Below are 16,088 nucleotides of genomic sequence, written 5' to 3' on the forward strand. Positions count from 1 at the left end.
AACAAATGAAGCCAAGCCAACAGTCCAGTGCCTGACTGCAGTGGCTAAGAAAGGCATCACATTTATGAACCAATAGGCCTAATGGTCTATAACTTAAAACTGAGAACAAGGAAAGGAAAGCTGGCCAGTGCTGGCCCCTGCATATTTTTGCATCCTCGGAAATGATAAATTATTTACATGTGTGACCTCTGCATTTGCATGTTTTGATTCACTTGGGTTATCTTTACAACCTCCACCTGCAGAATTTTTCCTATCATTTCAAAGTAATGTCAAATTTATTATCTATTTATAACATATACAAAGTGGCACAATTTTTCATTAGCCAAATTTCCTTATAATTCCTGGCTGTACTTGGAATTCCAAATAGTCAGCCGAAAAATTCTATGGCCATATTCTTTTGTTGTTTCAATGAATTTTAACAATAAATTATTCTTACGTTTTACTTACCTTATTTGACAGTCATTATTTCTTTATTTTTTAACTCATTGTTCAATTGTTTTATTAAGGATAAATATTAAGAAGAGATAATTATACCATTTGGTATCCATACAATGTGTTTTTCTGGACTGATTTACAGATCATTTTACCTGAAATAGGTGATGTATTTTGCAGTCGTCAAGTTGGTTACCCATGAAAGATGGGTCAAAGTGGGGGATCCATAAAGAAAATCGAAACAAACCAATTTTACTTATTTTATAGAATATCTGAAGAAACAACTAAGACATAAAAAAAATTTAGCTGTTGAATCCTTATATGCACGAATATAGGTTACACCACTTTAGTTTAAGAGTATTATATCTCTAACTGAGCTTACAGTTACTGACATGATTTTTTATGAAGTTTACCATTTTGCATGATTTCTACTGTTCAGAAGATGTCAAAATAATCATGGCAATTATTTTGTGCACTATAGAAAACAATTCAAACAAACAGGCCTAGTCTATGCAAAATCATGGTTCCTTTAGTTTGGATATCACTGCCTTTAAAATTAATTAAGTGTGTTCTCAGTTTAGAATTACTCCCCCTCTTTATTTTCAACATGGCGGACCACGTGTTCTAAAAAATGTAAACAAACTTAAAATCTGAAATAAAAAAAAACATCATCAACTGACAGACAACTTGAATATGATGTGAATTAATGAGTCTGGGGCGGGGACACATAGATTTTGAACTGTGAACACTAATATTCACACGCTTAGCTAAGAAAAGAAATCCGCTTCTGAGACTAAGGAACGAATGGCGAACTGTCCTGTTAAGGTTATTTAATTGTTATTTTATCGTATGGACGACTCAAAATTAAGTTATTGCCAGAATTTGTCACACGCAAATGTGTGTTTAGCTTATGATCGATAGATAATGACATGTCTATCAAGTTGGGTAGATGAGATTTATAACTCACCCAAATTTCAAATGATTTTTTATCCTCTGCATATAAATACAGAAGTGAAGAAGAATATTTGGGTAGATATTCATTAGTAACTAATAATGGAAGGAGAAAGGACTGAAAATAAGACCTACAGACCTAGAGCAGCTGGAGTCAAAGCACGCAAAAAGAAAGCCAAGAAGGGAGGGGAAAAGGATGAGGATTTGACACCACGGCAAAGAAATCCTAAAGCTTTTGCAATTCAATCTATAAGAAAAACAGAGAAGACAGTCAGAAGGTAGAAGAATTATTTAGATTTATGCCATATATATTTGATTTACTTGAATTGTTAAGCATCCAACTATAACGTGCATATACAGTGGTGTAACCTATTTTCGTGGATATAGCCTAAGGATTCAACACCGAATTTCGTCAAAGTTGAAAAAAACAGAATTTTTCTTTTATGTCTTAGATGTTTCCACAGATATTCTACAAAATAATTAAAATTTGTTTGTTCTGATTTTCTTTATAAATCTTTCACTTTGACCCATATTTCATGAACAACCAACTCGGCAACGGCGGCAGAATGCATCACCTAATTTCGTGTACAATGTTTGATCTATAAATAAGTCTAGAAAAACATGTTGTATTGATACCGGGTGGTAAAATTAACTTCACTTAGTATTTATCTTTAATATCAATTCATTATAACTAGTGACAATTGCTTCAAAGAACCACGATTTAAAAAAAAAAATAAAATAAGACAAAATAAGATAAGATTGCTAAAAGTCACTGAAACAACATAAGAATATGGCCCACTTTGTGTTCCATAGAAATTTTCTGCTGACATGGAAACCGGTAGTTGATCACGTGACTTCATTCGTTGGACTACATTCTAACAGACGACACTTGGAATTCCGATTACCGCTTGGAATTATAAGGAAATTCGGCCGATAAAAAATGGTGACATTTGGTAATAACTGAAATCCGCCATTTTGTATTTGTCAAAGTATACATTAATACATTTTACCTTGCTTGAAATTACTGGATTCATTCTACTAGCTGATATTGTAGAGATAACACATGTTTATCGAAACAAGCAAATGCGGAGGTCACATGAGGTCGCACATGTAAATTATTAATCATTCCCGGAGATGCACTATAAAATTTGTTAGCACGAAATTAGGTTACTTGACTGTATATCTGAGGAGAAGCCTGGATTTGTTTTCTGTACTTTTCTGACTATTCTCTAATTTGATAATGAAATCCAAATATTATTTTTCAGGACTTTAGATTTAAAAGTGAAGAAACAGCACATACCATTTGTTGATAGAACGCCTGTTGAACCTCCGCCTATAATAGTTGCTATAGTTGGACCCCCTAAAGTAGGAAAGACAACTCTTTTGAAATGTTTGGTAAAAAATTATACTAGACAGAAACTCTCTAATGTGAATGGACCTATAACAGTTGTAGCAGGTAGGGCAATATTATAGGTATATGGTGATCAGATCATTATCACTTAAAAAAAAAACCAACAGTTTGAAATGAACCAACTCTGCTGTAAATCTATTATGTAATTGACAGTTAAGGCTGAGCTCTAAAAGGGTGGGTTTTAAAAGCCAACCGCCTAACGCTGCCAACCAGCATACCGGGATGAAAAAATGAGCATTGTTAAATTTAAGGATCGCAGATTTTCATACTACAAAATGAAACTATTCAATTTGACGAAATTTTTGTTGACGTCAATATTATGGAATCAAAATTATTTTAAAAATGAAACGAAACAAATTAATATTTCTTTTTTTGCTTTGAGATATTTTCCTTCACATTTTCTGATTCAATTTGTGTTTAAAATAGCATTAATCTCTTTTAAAAATAAAATGGGGCACACAATAAAACGTACGAAAACCTCTAGATTTATTTTTAATGATCACAACGACTGGACAAGGTCGTTTGTTTCAGAGTTACTTCCCTTAACTTTTTACTGTCATCGGGAACATAGAGCATCAAGGCCAAGGAATCTTTCTTCCACCTATAAGAATTTTTTCAAAATTGATCCTTGACGTAGACTATAATAATTCTGCGAATGCTCCTCCTGTTAATCCAACAGAATCATCGATATATGTAGTGGATAAAAATCTTCACCAAGACTGGAAGCACACTTCCAGTACTTGGAAAAATCAGGTGTCTAAATTAGCAAATATACTAACAATGACACAACTAGTCTTCCAGTCTTGGTGAAGATTTTTATTCTGTCAAATTGAATAGTTTCGTTTGGAGTATGAAAATCTACGATCCTTAAATTTAACAATGTTCATTTTAGCGCCCTTTTTTCACTCCGGTATGCCGGTTGGCAGCGGTAGCGGTTGGCCTTTAAAACCCACCCGCTCTAAAAGATCTGGCTGTACCAAAAATTCAATTTGTATAAGTATTCAAATCTTAAAATTTGAAAAAAGTAATGCTTTTCATTATCTTGTATTTACCCAGCAATACATGTTGCCATTATCTTGCAGGTAAACAAAGAAGAATAACATTTCTAGAATGTTCCAATGATATAAATTGTATGATAGATATTGGAAAGATAGCTGATCTTGTAAGTGCTTTTTTCTCTTGAACAAATGAAAGACTTCGATGTGCAGGAAACCATGAACCATATTTTTGCAGTATATCTCCATTGATATCTCAAGATATGCTTTTTATTTACATAATGATCTAAACCAATGAGTGTAGTATTGGAGTTGTCTCACTTGCCAATGAATCTTGAAATGTGTGAGCATGTCATTGAGGGACTATTTTAGTAGAAATTGCAGGAGAACCACACTTACAAGTTATATGTTAAAGAAAATAACATACAAGATAATAATAGATAAGACATAATGTCATAAAAATCCCCCAGACTTGACAAGTCATGGACAAACTCCGTCAATCTGTTTGTCAACACTTCTAGAGAGTATAGATTTGTTTCCAATTTTAATGGAGTTTTCAATGAACATGAAGAATAATGATTTTTGCAAGCTTATGTACATCTTATGCAATCTATTGCTTTGATTATTCATATTGAAAAGGTTGTATTGTTAACAGTGTATGGTCTGTTGCTTTCAATAGCATGAACAAACTGACTTTATCCCTGGTGACATAAAAAAATGCTCCTAGGATGTGTTTGTTTATTAGGCTTGAAACATTTCATCAGGAAGAGAAGTATGAAATATATCTTGTGCAATTTTGTATGGTTGATTCAAGGAGTTGAAATTCTATTTTATAGGTTTTGTTAATGGTGGATGCGAGTTTTGGATTTGAAATGGAGCAGTTTGAGTTTTTAAATATTTGTCAAGTTCATGGTTTCCCCAGAATTATGGGTGTTTTAACGCATTTAGATACATTTCAAGAAAATAAAAGAATGAGAAAGACAAAGAAAATGTTGAAGAATCGATTCTGGACTGAAATATATCAGGTTTGTTACAGAAAAGGTCTAAATATTAAGTTGATCTAGTCTATACTTTGTTTGAATCTTTGAATCAAACTATGTGAAAAAGTTGGCCTATTTTTTTTTTTATTATATTTTAGTAAATGTCTCTAGATAGATTAGAATATATAGATATAGTATTTTTTTTTAATCTAGTCAATGTTCAATGTTGCAGTTCTATGTGAAATTTGATAAATGTTCATATAGATTGCCAAGTTAAACTCAAATTATAACTGAAATCTGCACCTCAATGCCAGTGTTTTACAATAAAATGGATCTGCTATTTCAGGGTGCCAAGTTATTTTATCTATCAGGAATGGTGTATGAAGAGTATCAGAGAACTGAAATACATAATTTATGCCGCTTTATATCTGTGATGAAATTTCGACCATTACAGTGGAGAATGAATCATCCTTACATACTTGCTGACAGGTACAGAGATATAAATTCAGTATTTTTCTTGATCTGTCAGCATCGACAGCGCTGAGTTGAATTTTATATCTGAAACGTGCAGTGTGTGACAGCTTGAGATGAACCTATATATATTATAATGTATTATGATTATCTCTAATGGCTATCTTAGTGGAAATTTGAGTTTCAAACAACCTAAGGGTATTCAGATGATAAGTTTCATAGATAAGACCTATCTATTTTAGAATGGAAGATATAACTAATGGTGAATCAATACGTCAGAATGGTAAATGTGATAGAAAAGTCTGTCTTTATGGTTATATTAGAGGTACACATTTAAAAAACAAACAGACCATACATATACCAGGTAGTGTTTCTATTTTCATTATTTCAAATGTAGAAATAGCTTCATAGCAGCATGGAAAATAAATATTAAACAGTTTAAAGAATATCTGGTTGCTTTTCTCTTTGACTGCTATATTTGATATCTCAAGAATCACGCATATTTCTAGAATAAGATTGATTTGATTTCTTTTTTGAATGAAGGTTGTGGTGATTTTGATATCAATGATATACAGTTAATACCTGATCCCTGTCCAACACCAGATAAGATTAAAAAACGCTCTTTAAATGAGAAGGAGAGAATGGTGTATGCTCCAATGGCTGGTGTTGGTGGAATTGTGTATGATAAAGATGCTGTTTACATTGATATTGGTGGACGCCATTCATATAATCTTACTGAGGTAATATTTTGTGTCATTTATATAATCTTACTGAGGTAATATTTTGTGTCATTTATATAATCTTACTGAGGTAATATTTTGTGTCATTTATATAATCTTACTGAGGTAACATTTCTTGTCATTTATATAATCTTACTGAGGTAATATTTTGTGCCATTCATATAATCTTACTGAGGTAATATTTTGTGTCATTTATATAATCTTACTGAGGTAATATTTTGTGCCATTCATATAATCTTACTGAGGTAATATTTTGTGTCATTTATATGATCTTACTGAGGTAATATTTTGTGTCATTCATATAATCTTACTGAGGTAATATTTTGTGTCATTTATATAATCTTACTGAGGTAATATTTTGTGTCATTTATATAATCTTACTGAGGTAATATTTTGTGTCATTTATATGATCTTACTGAGGTAATATTTCTTGTCATTTATATAATCTTACTGAGGTAATATTTCTTGTCATTTATATAATCTTACTGACTTAATATTTCTTGTCATTTATATAATCTTACTGACTTAATATTTCTTGTCATTTATATAATCTTACTGACTTAATATTTCTTGTCATTTAAGGATAGTCAGTAAGTAATATCTTTCTTCAGTTAAAGTTGAAACAAATTTGATATTTTTCAGTCAATATTTATATATTTTACCCTACCTCTATGTATAATTATTAGTTATTATTTGCAGGATAGTAGACCCAGTAATGAGTTAGTAGGTAATTTAATGGAGACCAGTAATCCTATAGATGAGAAGATGTCTAGCAGTAAAATGACATTATTTACTGGAACTGAACCAATTACTGCTAGCAAGGCTGATGATTTAATGTTAGTATAAATCTTTTGGGAAAGAGCACAATGTTCTCAATATTGTCATGATGCTTTGAAAACTGTCATTATGTCAAGCAAAAGGAAAATAAAAGAAATGTGTTTGGGTGTGGTTTACAGATTGGAATTGGACTGCTCTTAAGAAAATTAGATATTTGGTGATGACCATAAGGTGTAGGCACACAAGTGTTCTTGGTTAGAGATTTTGGTCTCCAACTCGAATCTTGAGTAAAATCTCTCTTGTGTCTTCCACGACAAGATTATCGTGTCGCCGACAGGATTTATAATATTAAACAAGTTTGATCCAAGTTTTCAAATCCATGTGCTTGAGAATTATCCGTGTTTGAAAGTTAAAATGACGACTTGTCATTTCTTGAGACTCTGTCATGTATAGAAGAGACATTTAAAGAAATTGGTTATTGTTGTAGATATCCAATAGAAGAGAAGGTTGATGTAGGAGGAGGTAGAATAAGAAGAAGAGCTATATTTAAAGATGGACAACTCAATGAGGACAGTGGCAATGAAGATGTAAATATTTTTTTTTTGTGATTGAATGATTTTGACAAATGAGAACATAGAATTTTACCATTTTACATCTTAATCAAATTTTTCAAAAGATTACTAATATAGAAAAATAGTTATGAAAAATATCCTTCTAGGCAGAAGATGATGATGAGGATGATGATGATGAAGAAGACAGTAATGAAGATGATGATGAAGTTGAAAATGAAGAAGAAGAAGATGAAGCTCCGCCATTAAAGAAGAACAAGGTAATCAGATTGTAATATGATTTGATTCTATGAGTAGAAGAATTGAATAATCACAGAAATAATCACAGAAATAATCACAGAAATAAACAAGTTATTCAAATGTTATTTATTCCAGCTTGGGAAATGTACTGATGAAAGTGAAGAGTTTGCATTTGCAGACAGTGATGATGATTTAGAGAAAGAAGTTGTCAAGAAATCATTAAAACAATCCAGAAAGATTGAGCATGATCATGATAGTGACGATGACAGTGAGGACGGTTCTAATTTTGACCAATCAGAAGGAGAATCTGATCAAGACATCCAATCAAATGAAGCAGAAGTTGATGATGTTAAAGACGATGATGAAGGTGGTGGAATGGGTATGATTCTAAATTAATCTTGTTGTTGAAGCAAGCTATTGTAAAAGGTTTATTATGACCAATGAATATTATGTTTGTAGCACTCCCTGAATCTGTTTATTGGTTGAATTTTTGTGGAATATACATTCTTGATCAAAATTTCCACAGAACCAAACTCTTCCCATTAACAGTGTTTTATGCTTACTGATTCTCTCTTTCAGGTTTACAATGGAAAAATGACATGGTAGAGAAAGCTGCAGCGTCTTTTAAAGCTAGACAAAAAGGAAAAATAGATTACAGAAAAATTGTGTATGGTACAGGTAAGTGAACAGTCCCATTTCATAAAGCTGATATCCTATTAGATAAAAATAAATATAAAGGATGATAACTGTGTAGGCTCAATGAGTTTGATACATGCTCTCTAACCTGAAGGGTTAAAATTGGCAAAGCTTGAAAGAAAACTATCAAATTTTTCAATCCAGTTTTCTCCTGTCATTGATGCAGGTCTAAGGGCTGACATGAAAAAAGCATCTTGATATTCAGATAAAAAGCAAACGTTTTGAGTTACACAGGCTTTGCATGCTAAAAATTCCCTTGAGAAGAAAATTGAAGAAATGCAGGCCAATGCAACTGTCCTGGCAAAATTTTCCTGTACATGACATTGTCAAAGCAAAGCATTTGAATATCATTTAGCCTTCATCATTCACTCAATATGATTATTTTAGGTAAAATGGTTTAAATTAATCAATATATTTTATAATAAATGATACATGAAATACTATTGTAGATATTAAGGAAGAAGAATATAAAGAAGAAAAAGAAGATGAATTAGGAGGATTATTTAAAGTTTTGAAACAGAAAAATATTGACAATAAAAATGATAGATATTCAATCAATAAAACAGACTGTTCTAAATTCTTCCCTGAAAATCCACAAGATTGGAGTTTAGATGAAGTTATAGCTAGTATTAAAGACTGTTTTATAACTGGACAGTGGTCAAAAGATAAAGATGCTAAAGCCAGATTAGATTTAGATGGTATGTTGGATCCTGAATTTAGCCTTTACATGCACAAAATAGCTAATGGAATAGTATTCAGTTAATGATTTATATTGAACAGTATATTCAAACTTGGCTGGAATACTTCAAATTATCTGCTTAACAGAGGTGGTTTCTTTTTAAGAGCCATTCTGTGAATTTTTGAGGCAAATTGGACATTTCAATTTCATTTGCAGTCCTGCATTTTTGTATTACCAATTATTTGTCTCATATGAGCCCACACAGTCTGTCTAAAATTTTACCCACCATAATATCATCACAATGACCCTTCTACAAATTGAAAAAAATAATGATAAAAACATGATATTTAAAATTCAAAACACTACATTCAAATTCAAATAATATGTTTTCAAACAGTTAATAGATAAAAATTTTACTTGCTGTTGATTGAAATGTCAACCCTTTATACACTTGACTTAGTCAAACCAGTAAAATATTGTAGATGAGTTGTATGGAGATTTTGAAGATCTAGAAACTGGAGAGAAGTTTACTGCTGAAGGAGAAGAAGAGGAGGAGCAAGAAGAAGAACAAGAGGATGGTGACAATGACAGTGGAGATAATAATGATGATAAAGACTCCACTAAACCAGGTCTGTGTCAAATATTGAGAACTATGTCCTATTTGCTACCTCTGGAAAGTGAATAGTTTCCCCAGTGGGTAGTATTAATACTAATACATTTAGAAAATAAGGCACAAAATATGCCTCTATACCTTCCAAATGGCACTAAAAAAATCTGTAAAACATGCTTTCTAATGAAATGAAGTAATATATTACAACCTGAAAGCAAGATATTTGATCCTGATAGAAAATTCTTTAGTATTTTTATACGCCCACATGAAATGGGGGCGTATATTGTCGTCACCCATATCTGTCGGTCCGTCCGTCCACAATTGATCGTAAACACTCTACAAGACACAATTCGTGACGGATTTTGACAAAACTTGGTATGAGTGTTCGTAATGAACCCTATTGAAAATCAGAAGAATCGAAAAATATTTAGTATAAGTTATTGCCCTTGTTCTTGAAAACACGTTCAATTTTTAGCTCGTAAACACTCTTGACAGTCAAATCTTGACAGATTTAACGAAACTTGGCATTTTCACGAGCTAAAAATTGAACACGTTTTCAAGAACACGGGAAATAACTCATACTCAGTATTATTCAGTATTGCTCTAAAAAGTTCAAAAGAAGTGTATGACAGAAGGTTGAATATTTCATACTGGTGATTGTTACTGTACTGCTAAATATTTTTATTCAAAATCAAAGCTGCTAGTGGGCGTATATTACCTTGCCTGGCAAGCTATCTTTAAGGATTGTTGACAAGTTAAAGAGTGTTGATGCTCATAATGTTTTATTTAATAGATAATGAAAAAAAGAAGACTAAAGCAGAAATGACAGCCAATGAAAGAAGACAGATTCGTAAAGAACGACAGAAAGAGGCATTTGATGAACAGTATGATTTAAAAGATGAGTCAGCATTTTATGATGAGTGGAAGGCAGATTTAGAAAAACAGGCAAAGGTAGAAAATTACATTTATTTTGATACGCCCATATCTCTCTATGTGGACGTATATTGTCGGCACCCCTGTCCGTCCGTCAACATTTGCTTGTAAACGATCTAAAAACTAGATTTTTTGATGGAATCAAATGAAATTCGGTATGTGTGTACATATTCATAAAACGAAGATCAAATTTGAGCAATTTCAACTGTTAGAAGCAGAGTTATTTACCTTGCCCCAAAATCTTGAATATGCTATCACTCTCTTAGTTTTCAACCGATTTTGAAAAAAACTTTAAATGGATGTTATTGGACCTAAATCGAAAGGTTTGAGAAAGTTTATTTTATTTCTGATTAAATTTAAGGCTTTTTCAAGATTTAGACCTCTTAGGTCAGTTTTCAGGAGATATCGCCCTTTAACCTCTTAAAGTGCTTCTATCAACATCAATTGCTCGTAAACACTCTAAAAACTAGAGTGTTTGAAGGAAACAAATGAAATTCAATATGTGCATACATATTCATGGAAAGAAGATCAGGATCAAATTTGAGCTATTTTCGACCGTTAGAAGCAGAGTTATTGCCCTTGCCCCAAAATCTTGAATATGCTATTACTCTTAGTTTTCAACCGATTTTGATGAAACTTAAAATGGATGTTTTGTTTTTACCATCTGCATGCCGTGTAGGGCGTATATGGCTGTGGTCCACTATCTTTTTAGTTGAAATTTTAAAGGAAACAATTTGTCACCCTTATCTATGTCAGTCTGCCATTTCTTAGAGAAGTTGCTAGCAAGTTGATGATGTTTTTATTTTGAGTTTGTTACTAAAACCTATGTTATTGTAACAAACTGGAACTCAGCTCTACCTGAGATTTTTTATTAAATATGGCATGCCATTACTTTCAGGAATGAAATATCTTGTTGTTTTCAGTTAAATCGGGCAGAGTTTGATTCAATGCCTGATGAATTGAGAATACAATATGAAGGACATAGACCAGGAATGTATGTAAGAGTGGAGATCAATGATATGCCATGTGAATTTGTGACAAACTTTGATCCTATATATCCAGTCATATTAGGTGGTTTACAGAATGTAGAAGGAAATGTGGGATTTGTTCAGGTTAGAAACAATAACAATTTGATTACAACCTTGACAAAATTGGTCCTTAACTATTGTCTTGTCAGATTTGATCCTTATGGTGCGACATACGAATGTTCTTTTTCAGCGATTTTTGTCGCCGCCTAGAGTCTGTCAAGTTAATTGTTGACTGTTAACAGATTTGTCAGTTATGAAATGAAGTTCCAATGTAGTCTATGATTAGAAACTTAAAAGCTAGTATAGAAAGACATGAAAGTCTGTGTATTATTTCTGTAGTCTTATCTTTTATTTTTTATATATTAGGCTCGTTTTAAGAAACACAGATGGTATAAAAAGATATTGAAAACACGTAATCCAGTCATTATCTCACTAGGATGGAGGAGATTCCAGACAATGCCATTATATTCTGTACAGGATCATAACTTCAGACAGCGATTACTCAAATATACTCCTGAACATCTACATTGTCATGCTGCTTTCTATGGTAAGATATGATAATATCCTTCAGTCCTATTACACAAATTGTATAACTTCTTAAATAGTCTGGCACAACTAATAAATTGCTATCTCTATAAAGAATAATTAATGGCAAACCTGGCAAAATACATATTTTCTTGCTCAAAATGATATAGATAATTACTTTTGATGTTATATTCAACAGGTCCTATAACACCACAAGGGACAGGGTTATTAGCTGTAGAAAGTGTTGCTGGTAGAGAGGTGAGCTATGTTAATTTTCAGATAAATTTGTAATGATCAATACCCCAGTCATCAGAATTATGGTCCATCGAAATATATATGTGAATTTTGGTCCTGCGTAACCTAGATTGCATTTGTAAGCTTATATGGGTATAGTTCATTAGTTATAACTTAAAAAACAATTGTGTGATTTGTTTTTTTTTTTCAGCCTGGGTTTAGGATAGCTGCAACTGGAGTTGTATTAGAACTAGATAAATCTTTACAAATAGTAAAAAAACTCAAATTGACTGGTGTTCCATGTAAGATTTATAAAAAGACAGCTTTTATCAAGGTGAGAATCATTCTGCAATGATTCATAAACAAAACTTGACAGGTACTGGAATAAGTGTACTATCCTTTCAGTTTATATAAACACAAAGGATGTAGTTTGAGGTACGGGAAGGGGATTAAAGGAATGCAGATGATTCAATGTCATTTAGCCCTGTATTTGCATATTCTATGTTATAGGGAATGTTTAGTTCAGCATTAGAAGTGGCTAAATTTGAAGGTGCTAGTTTACGTACAGTCAGTGGGTTGAGAGGACAGATTAAGAAAGCCTTACGTACGCCTGAAGGTGCTTTTAGAGCAACATTTGAAGATAAAATACTGAAAAGTGGTAAGTATGATATTGTAATATTAACAGACAATGTCAGCTATATGTGACCAGTATATACAACCTGGAGCTGTCATCAGAAGATTTGAGTTATTCTTACATTGAGTAAACGTTTATGTTTAGATATAATATTTGTAAGAACATGGTGTCCAGTGGAGGTACCTGAGTTTTATAATCCTGTAACATCGCTGTTATTACCACCAAATCAACGTAAATCATGGGTAGGAATGAGAACCTTGGCTCAGCTCAGACGAGATAAAGGTGTAAGATTACAACAGAATCCAGATTCATTGTACAAGGTAAAAAGATATAGTCTATTAAAATGTATCATCAGGACTAATAGCTCAATGTGTCTAGTCCGAGCCAGGTATTCTACATGTTGTACTCATTTTGTAATTATTTGATAATAAGTGTACTAAATAAACCATATTAGCTCACAGAGAAGGATGCTGAGTTTATATTATTCTGGCTTCAATGTCAATTATTGTCAGCTATGGCACCATACTTGCTTTATAATTTTCACTTATTCCAATATTTCTATGATTACCCATTCAATATTTAAGTAGTTAGTAATTATATTTATGTGAATGAAAGCCAACCTAATTTTAGTTTAACATCTGCTAATTTAAACTTTGTTTTACATTCTATCTACTCCAGCCTGTTGTACGTAAAAACAAGATATTTAAACCATTAGTAATACCACGAGGTTTAAAAGCTCAGTTACCTTTTAAAGCAGTACCTAGTGAATTATTGAAGAAGAAAGAAAGTGGTATGAAGAGAATAGCTGTTATAAAGGATAAGAGAGAGAAAAAGGTATGTATTTCAAGATTTAAACTGAAACATATCATAAGATAGGTTGCCAGGCAAAGTAATATACTCCCATTGGCAGCCTTGTGTTTACGAACAATTATTGACAGATGAATGGACATTTCAGGTGTGCATATAAAAATTGTTTAATTTGGTGTTTTTATGCTGCAGCCAGTATATATTATTTACTAAATATTGCTTTCAGAACATACTATTTTTATTCGCCCACATGAAATGGGGGATGTATATTGCCTGTCCGTCCAGAATTGCTCGTAAACACTATACAAGGCACAATTCTTGACTGATTTCGATGAAACTTGGTATGGTTGTTTGTAATATTTACTATGAGTTATTGCCCTTGTTCTTGAAACGCTCGTAAACACTCTAGAAGGTGCAATTCATGACGGATTTTGTTGAAACTTGGTATGAGTGTTCGTAATCACCCAAGGATAAACCCTATCAAAAATCAGAAAAATTGAAAAATATTTAATATGAGTTATTGCCCTTGCTCTTGAAAACGCGTTCAATTTTAGCTTGTAAACACTCTAGAAGGCACAATTCTTGATGGATTTTGACGAAACTTGGTGTGAGTGTTTGTAATCACCCATGGATAAACCGTATTGAAAAACAGAAAAATTGAAAATTATTTAGTATGAGTTATTGCCCTTGTTCTTGAAAACTTGTTCAAATTTTAGCTAGCTTGTAAACACTCTAGAAGGGACAATTCTTGACGGATTTTAACGAAATTTGGCTTGAGTGTTGGATATCACCCTATTGAAAATCAGAAGAATCTAAAAATATTGAGTATGAGTTATTGCCCTTATTCTTGAAAACGCGTTCAATTTTTAGCTTGTGAACACTCTAGAAGGCACAATTCTTTACGGATTTGAACGAAATTTGGTTTGAGTTTTTTTTATCACCCAAGGATAAAGCCTATCGAAAAGCAGAAAAATCGAAAAATATTTAGTATGAGTTATTGCCTTTGATCTTGAAAACTCGTTCAATTTGTAGCTCGTAAAAACTCTAGAAGGCATGATTCTTGCCGAATTTTGACAAAACTTGGTTTTATTATTCAGTCCTGAAAATTGAATATTTGCCTTCTAGAGTTTTCACAAGCTAAAAATTGAACGCGTTTTCAAGAACCAGGGCAATAACTCATACTCAATATTATTCAGTATCGTCCTAAAGAGTTCAAAATAAGTGTATGACTGAAGGTTGAATATTTCATACTGGTGATTGTTACTGTACTGCTAAATATTTATGTTCAAAGTCAAAGCTGCCAGTGGGCATATATTACCTTGCCTGGCAAGCTATCTTTTAATATGGTATGACTTGTATGATGTAGGCCTACCGGTACCATTTAATTTAAAGGGCTGGGATCATGCTTGCTTTCTTGTTTTCATTTCACCTTGACATTATTTTTGATTCAATCATTACTGAAGAATGACAATATTAAATTTTTTTGGGCCCCTAAACTTGAAATATCAGTCACTATTCACGAGTTATTTTTCCTAAGTTGGTCTATCCCTATTATAGATTTGTTAATTTTAATTAAGTTAACTGTGTCATATGTAGGCCTATGATCACTTTAAGTAATTTACAAGGCTTAAGGCTTATTTAAAGAAAAAATAATAAATTTGGAGTTTCAAAATCATGACTGTACGTGCTTTGGAATAATCTCCCGACTTTTCACCAAATCTCCTGATTTTTCAAGCAAACAGATTTTTTTTCTTGACCTGTACACATGTATGGCTGCAGGTCATATGTGAAATTATACAGAAACTGTTTTAAAAAATTCATTCACACCGTTTTTGCCTTCTGTTTCAGATTGATAATATGATGTCTATGATGCAATCCTTGTACTCTCATAAATTACAACAGAAAAAACTGACTTTAAAACAAGCAGCAGAGAAACGTAAAAAACAGATAAAGAAAGATGACAAGAAACGTGAACAGAGACAGAAAGAATTGAAAAAGGAAATATTTAAACATATTGGACGCAATGAAAAGAAAAAATTCTAACGAAATGATTTATAGATTTAATCTGTTGTCTGATAAATGAATGTGTGAGTGAATCAATGATTGAATCATTGACTTGAGTATAAATAAATGAATTAATGCTAAATGTTGATTTTGTTTAGGCTGATGTCTGTGAACATACCTCTTGATATGGTTAAGATAAAATGTATGTGGGTGACAAGTTCACGTATTATTCTACAAATGATTCTCAGCATTCGATAAGGCAAGTCCGACAAGCACAGTTCTCAGAAACATTGAGCATCGATCTCAGATTTTTTAGGACGTGGCGAACTACTATTTGACATGAGAAGAGTGAATGAAAGTATTCAAGCAATG

The 16,088-nt window shown here is 32.3% G+C and overlaps 1 protein-coding gene across 1 annotated transcript; it reads left to right on the top strand.

Moving 5' to 3' along the window:
- Positions 1 to 1,485: 1,485 nt before the first annotated feature.
- Positions 1,486 to 15,755, top strand: LOTGIDRAFT_166570 (hypothetical protein; the record flags this gene model as incomplete). Its single annotated transcript, XM_009063640.1, has 22 exons — positions 1,486 to 1,661; positions 2,649 to 2,839; positions 3,877 to 3,956; positions 4,626 to 4,814; positions 5,116 to 5,258; positions 5,483 to 5,604; positions 5,784 to 5,980; positions 6,680 to 6,820; positions 7,476 to 7,586; positions 7,702 to 7,945; positions 8,146 to 8,244; positions 8,712 to 8,960; positions 9,424 to 9,570; positions 10,345 to 10,502; positions 11,408 to 11,596; positions 11,879 to 12,059; positions 12,237 to 12,295; positions 12,483 to 12,605; positions 12,782 to 12,929; positions 13,050 to 13,225; positions 13,584 to 13,739; positions 15,561 to 15,755. 22 exons carry the CDS (start codon positions 1,486 to 1,488, stop codon positions 15,753 to 15,755), a joined length of 3,474 nt encoding a protein of 1,157 aa, XP_009061888.1.
- Positions 15,756 to 16,088: the final 333 nt, after the last annotated feature.

This window comes from Lottia gigantea (genome assembly GCF_000327385.1).
Source record: "Lottia gigantea unplaced genomic scaffold LOTGIsca_59, whole genome shotgun sequence".
Taxonomy (NCBI): Eukaryota; Metazoa; Mollusca; class Gastropoda; family Lottiidae; genus Lottia; species Lottia gigantea.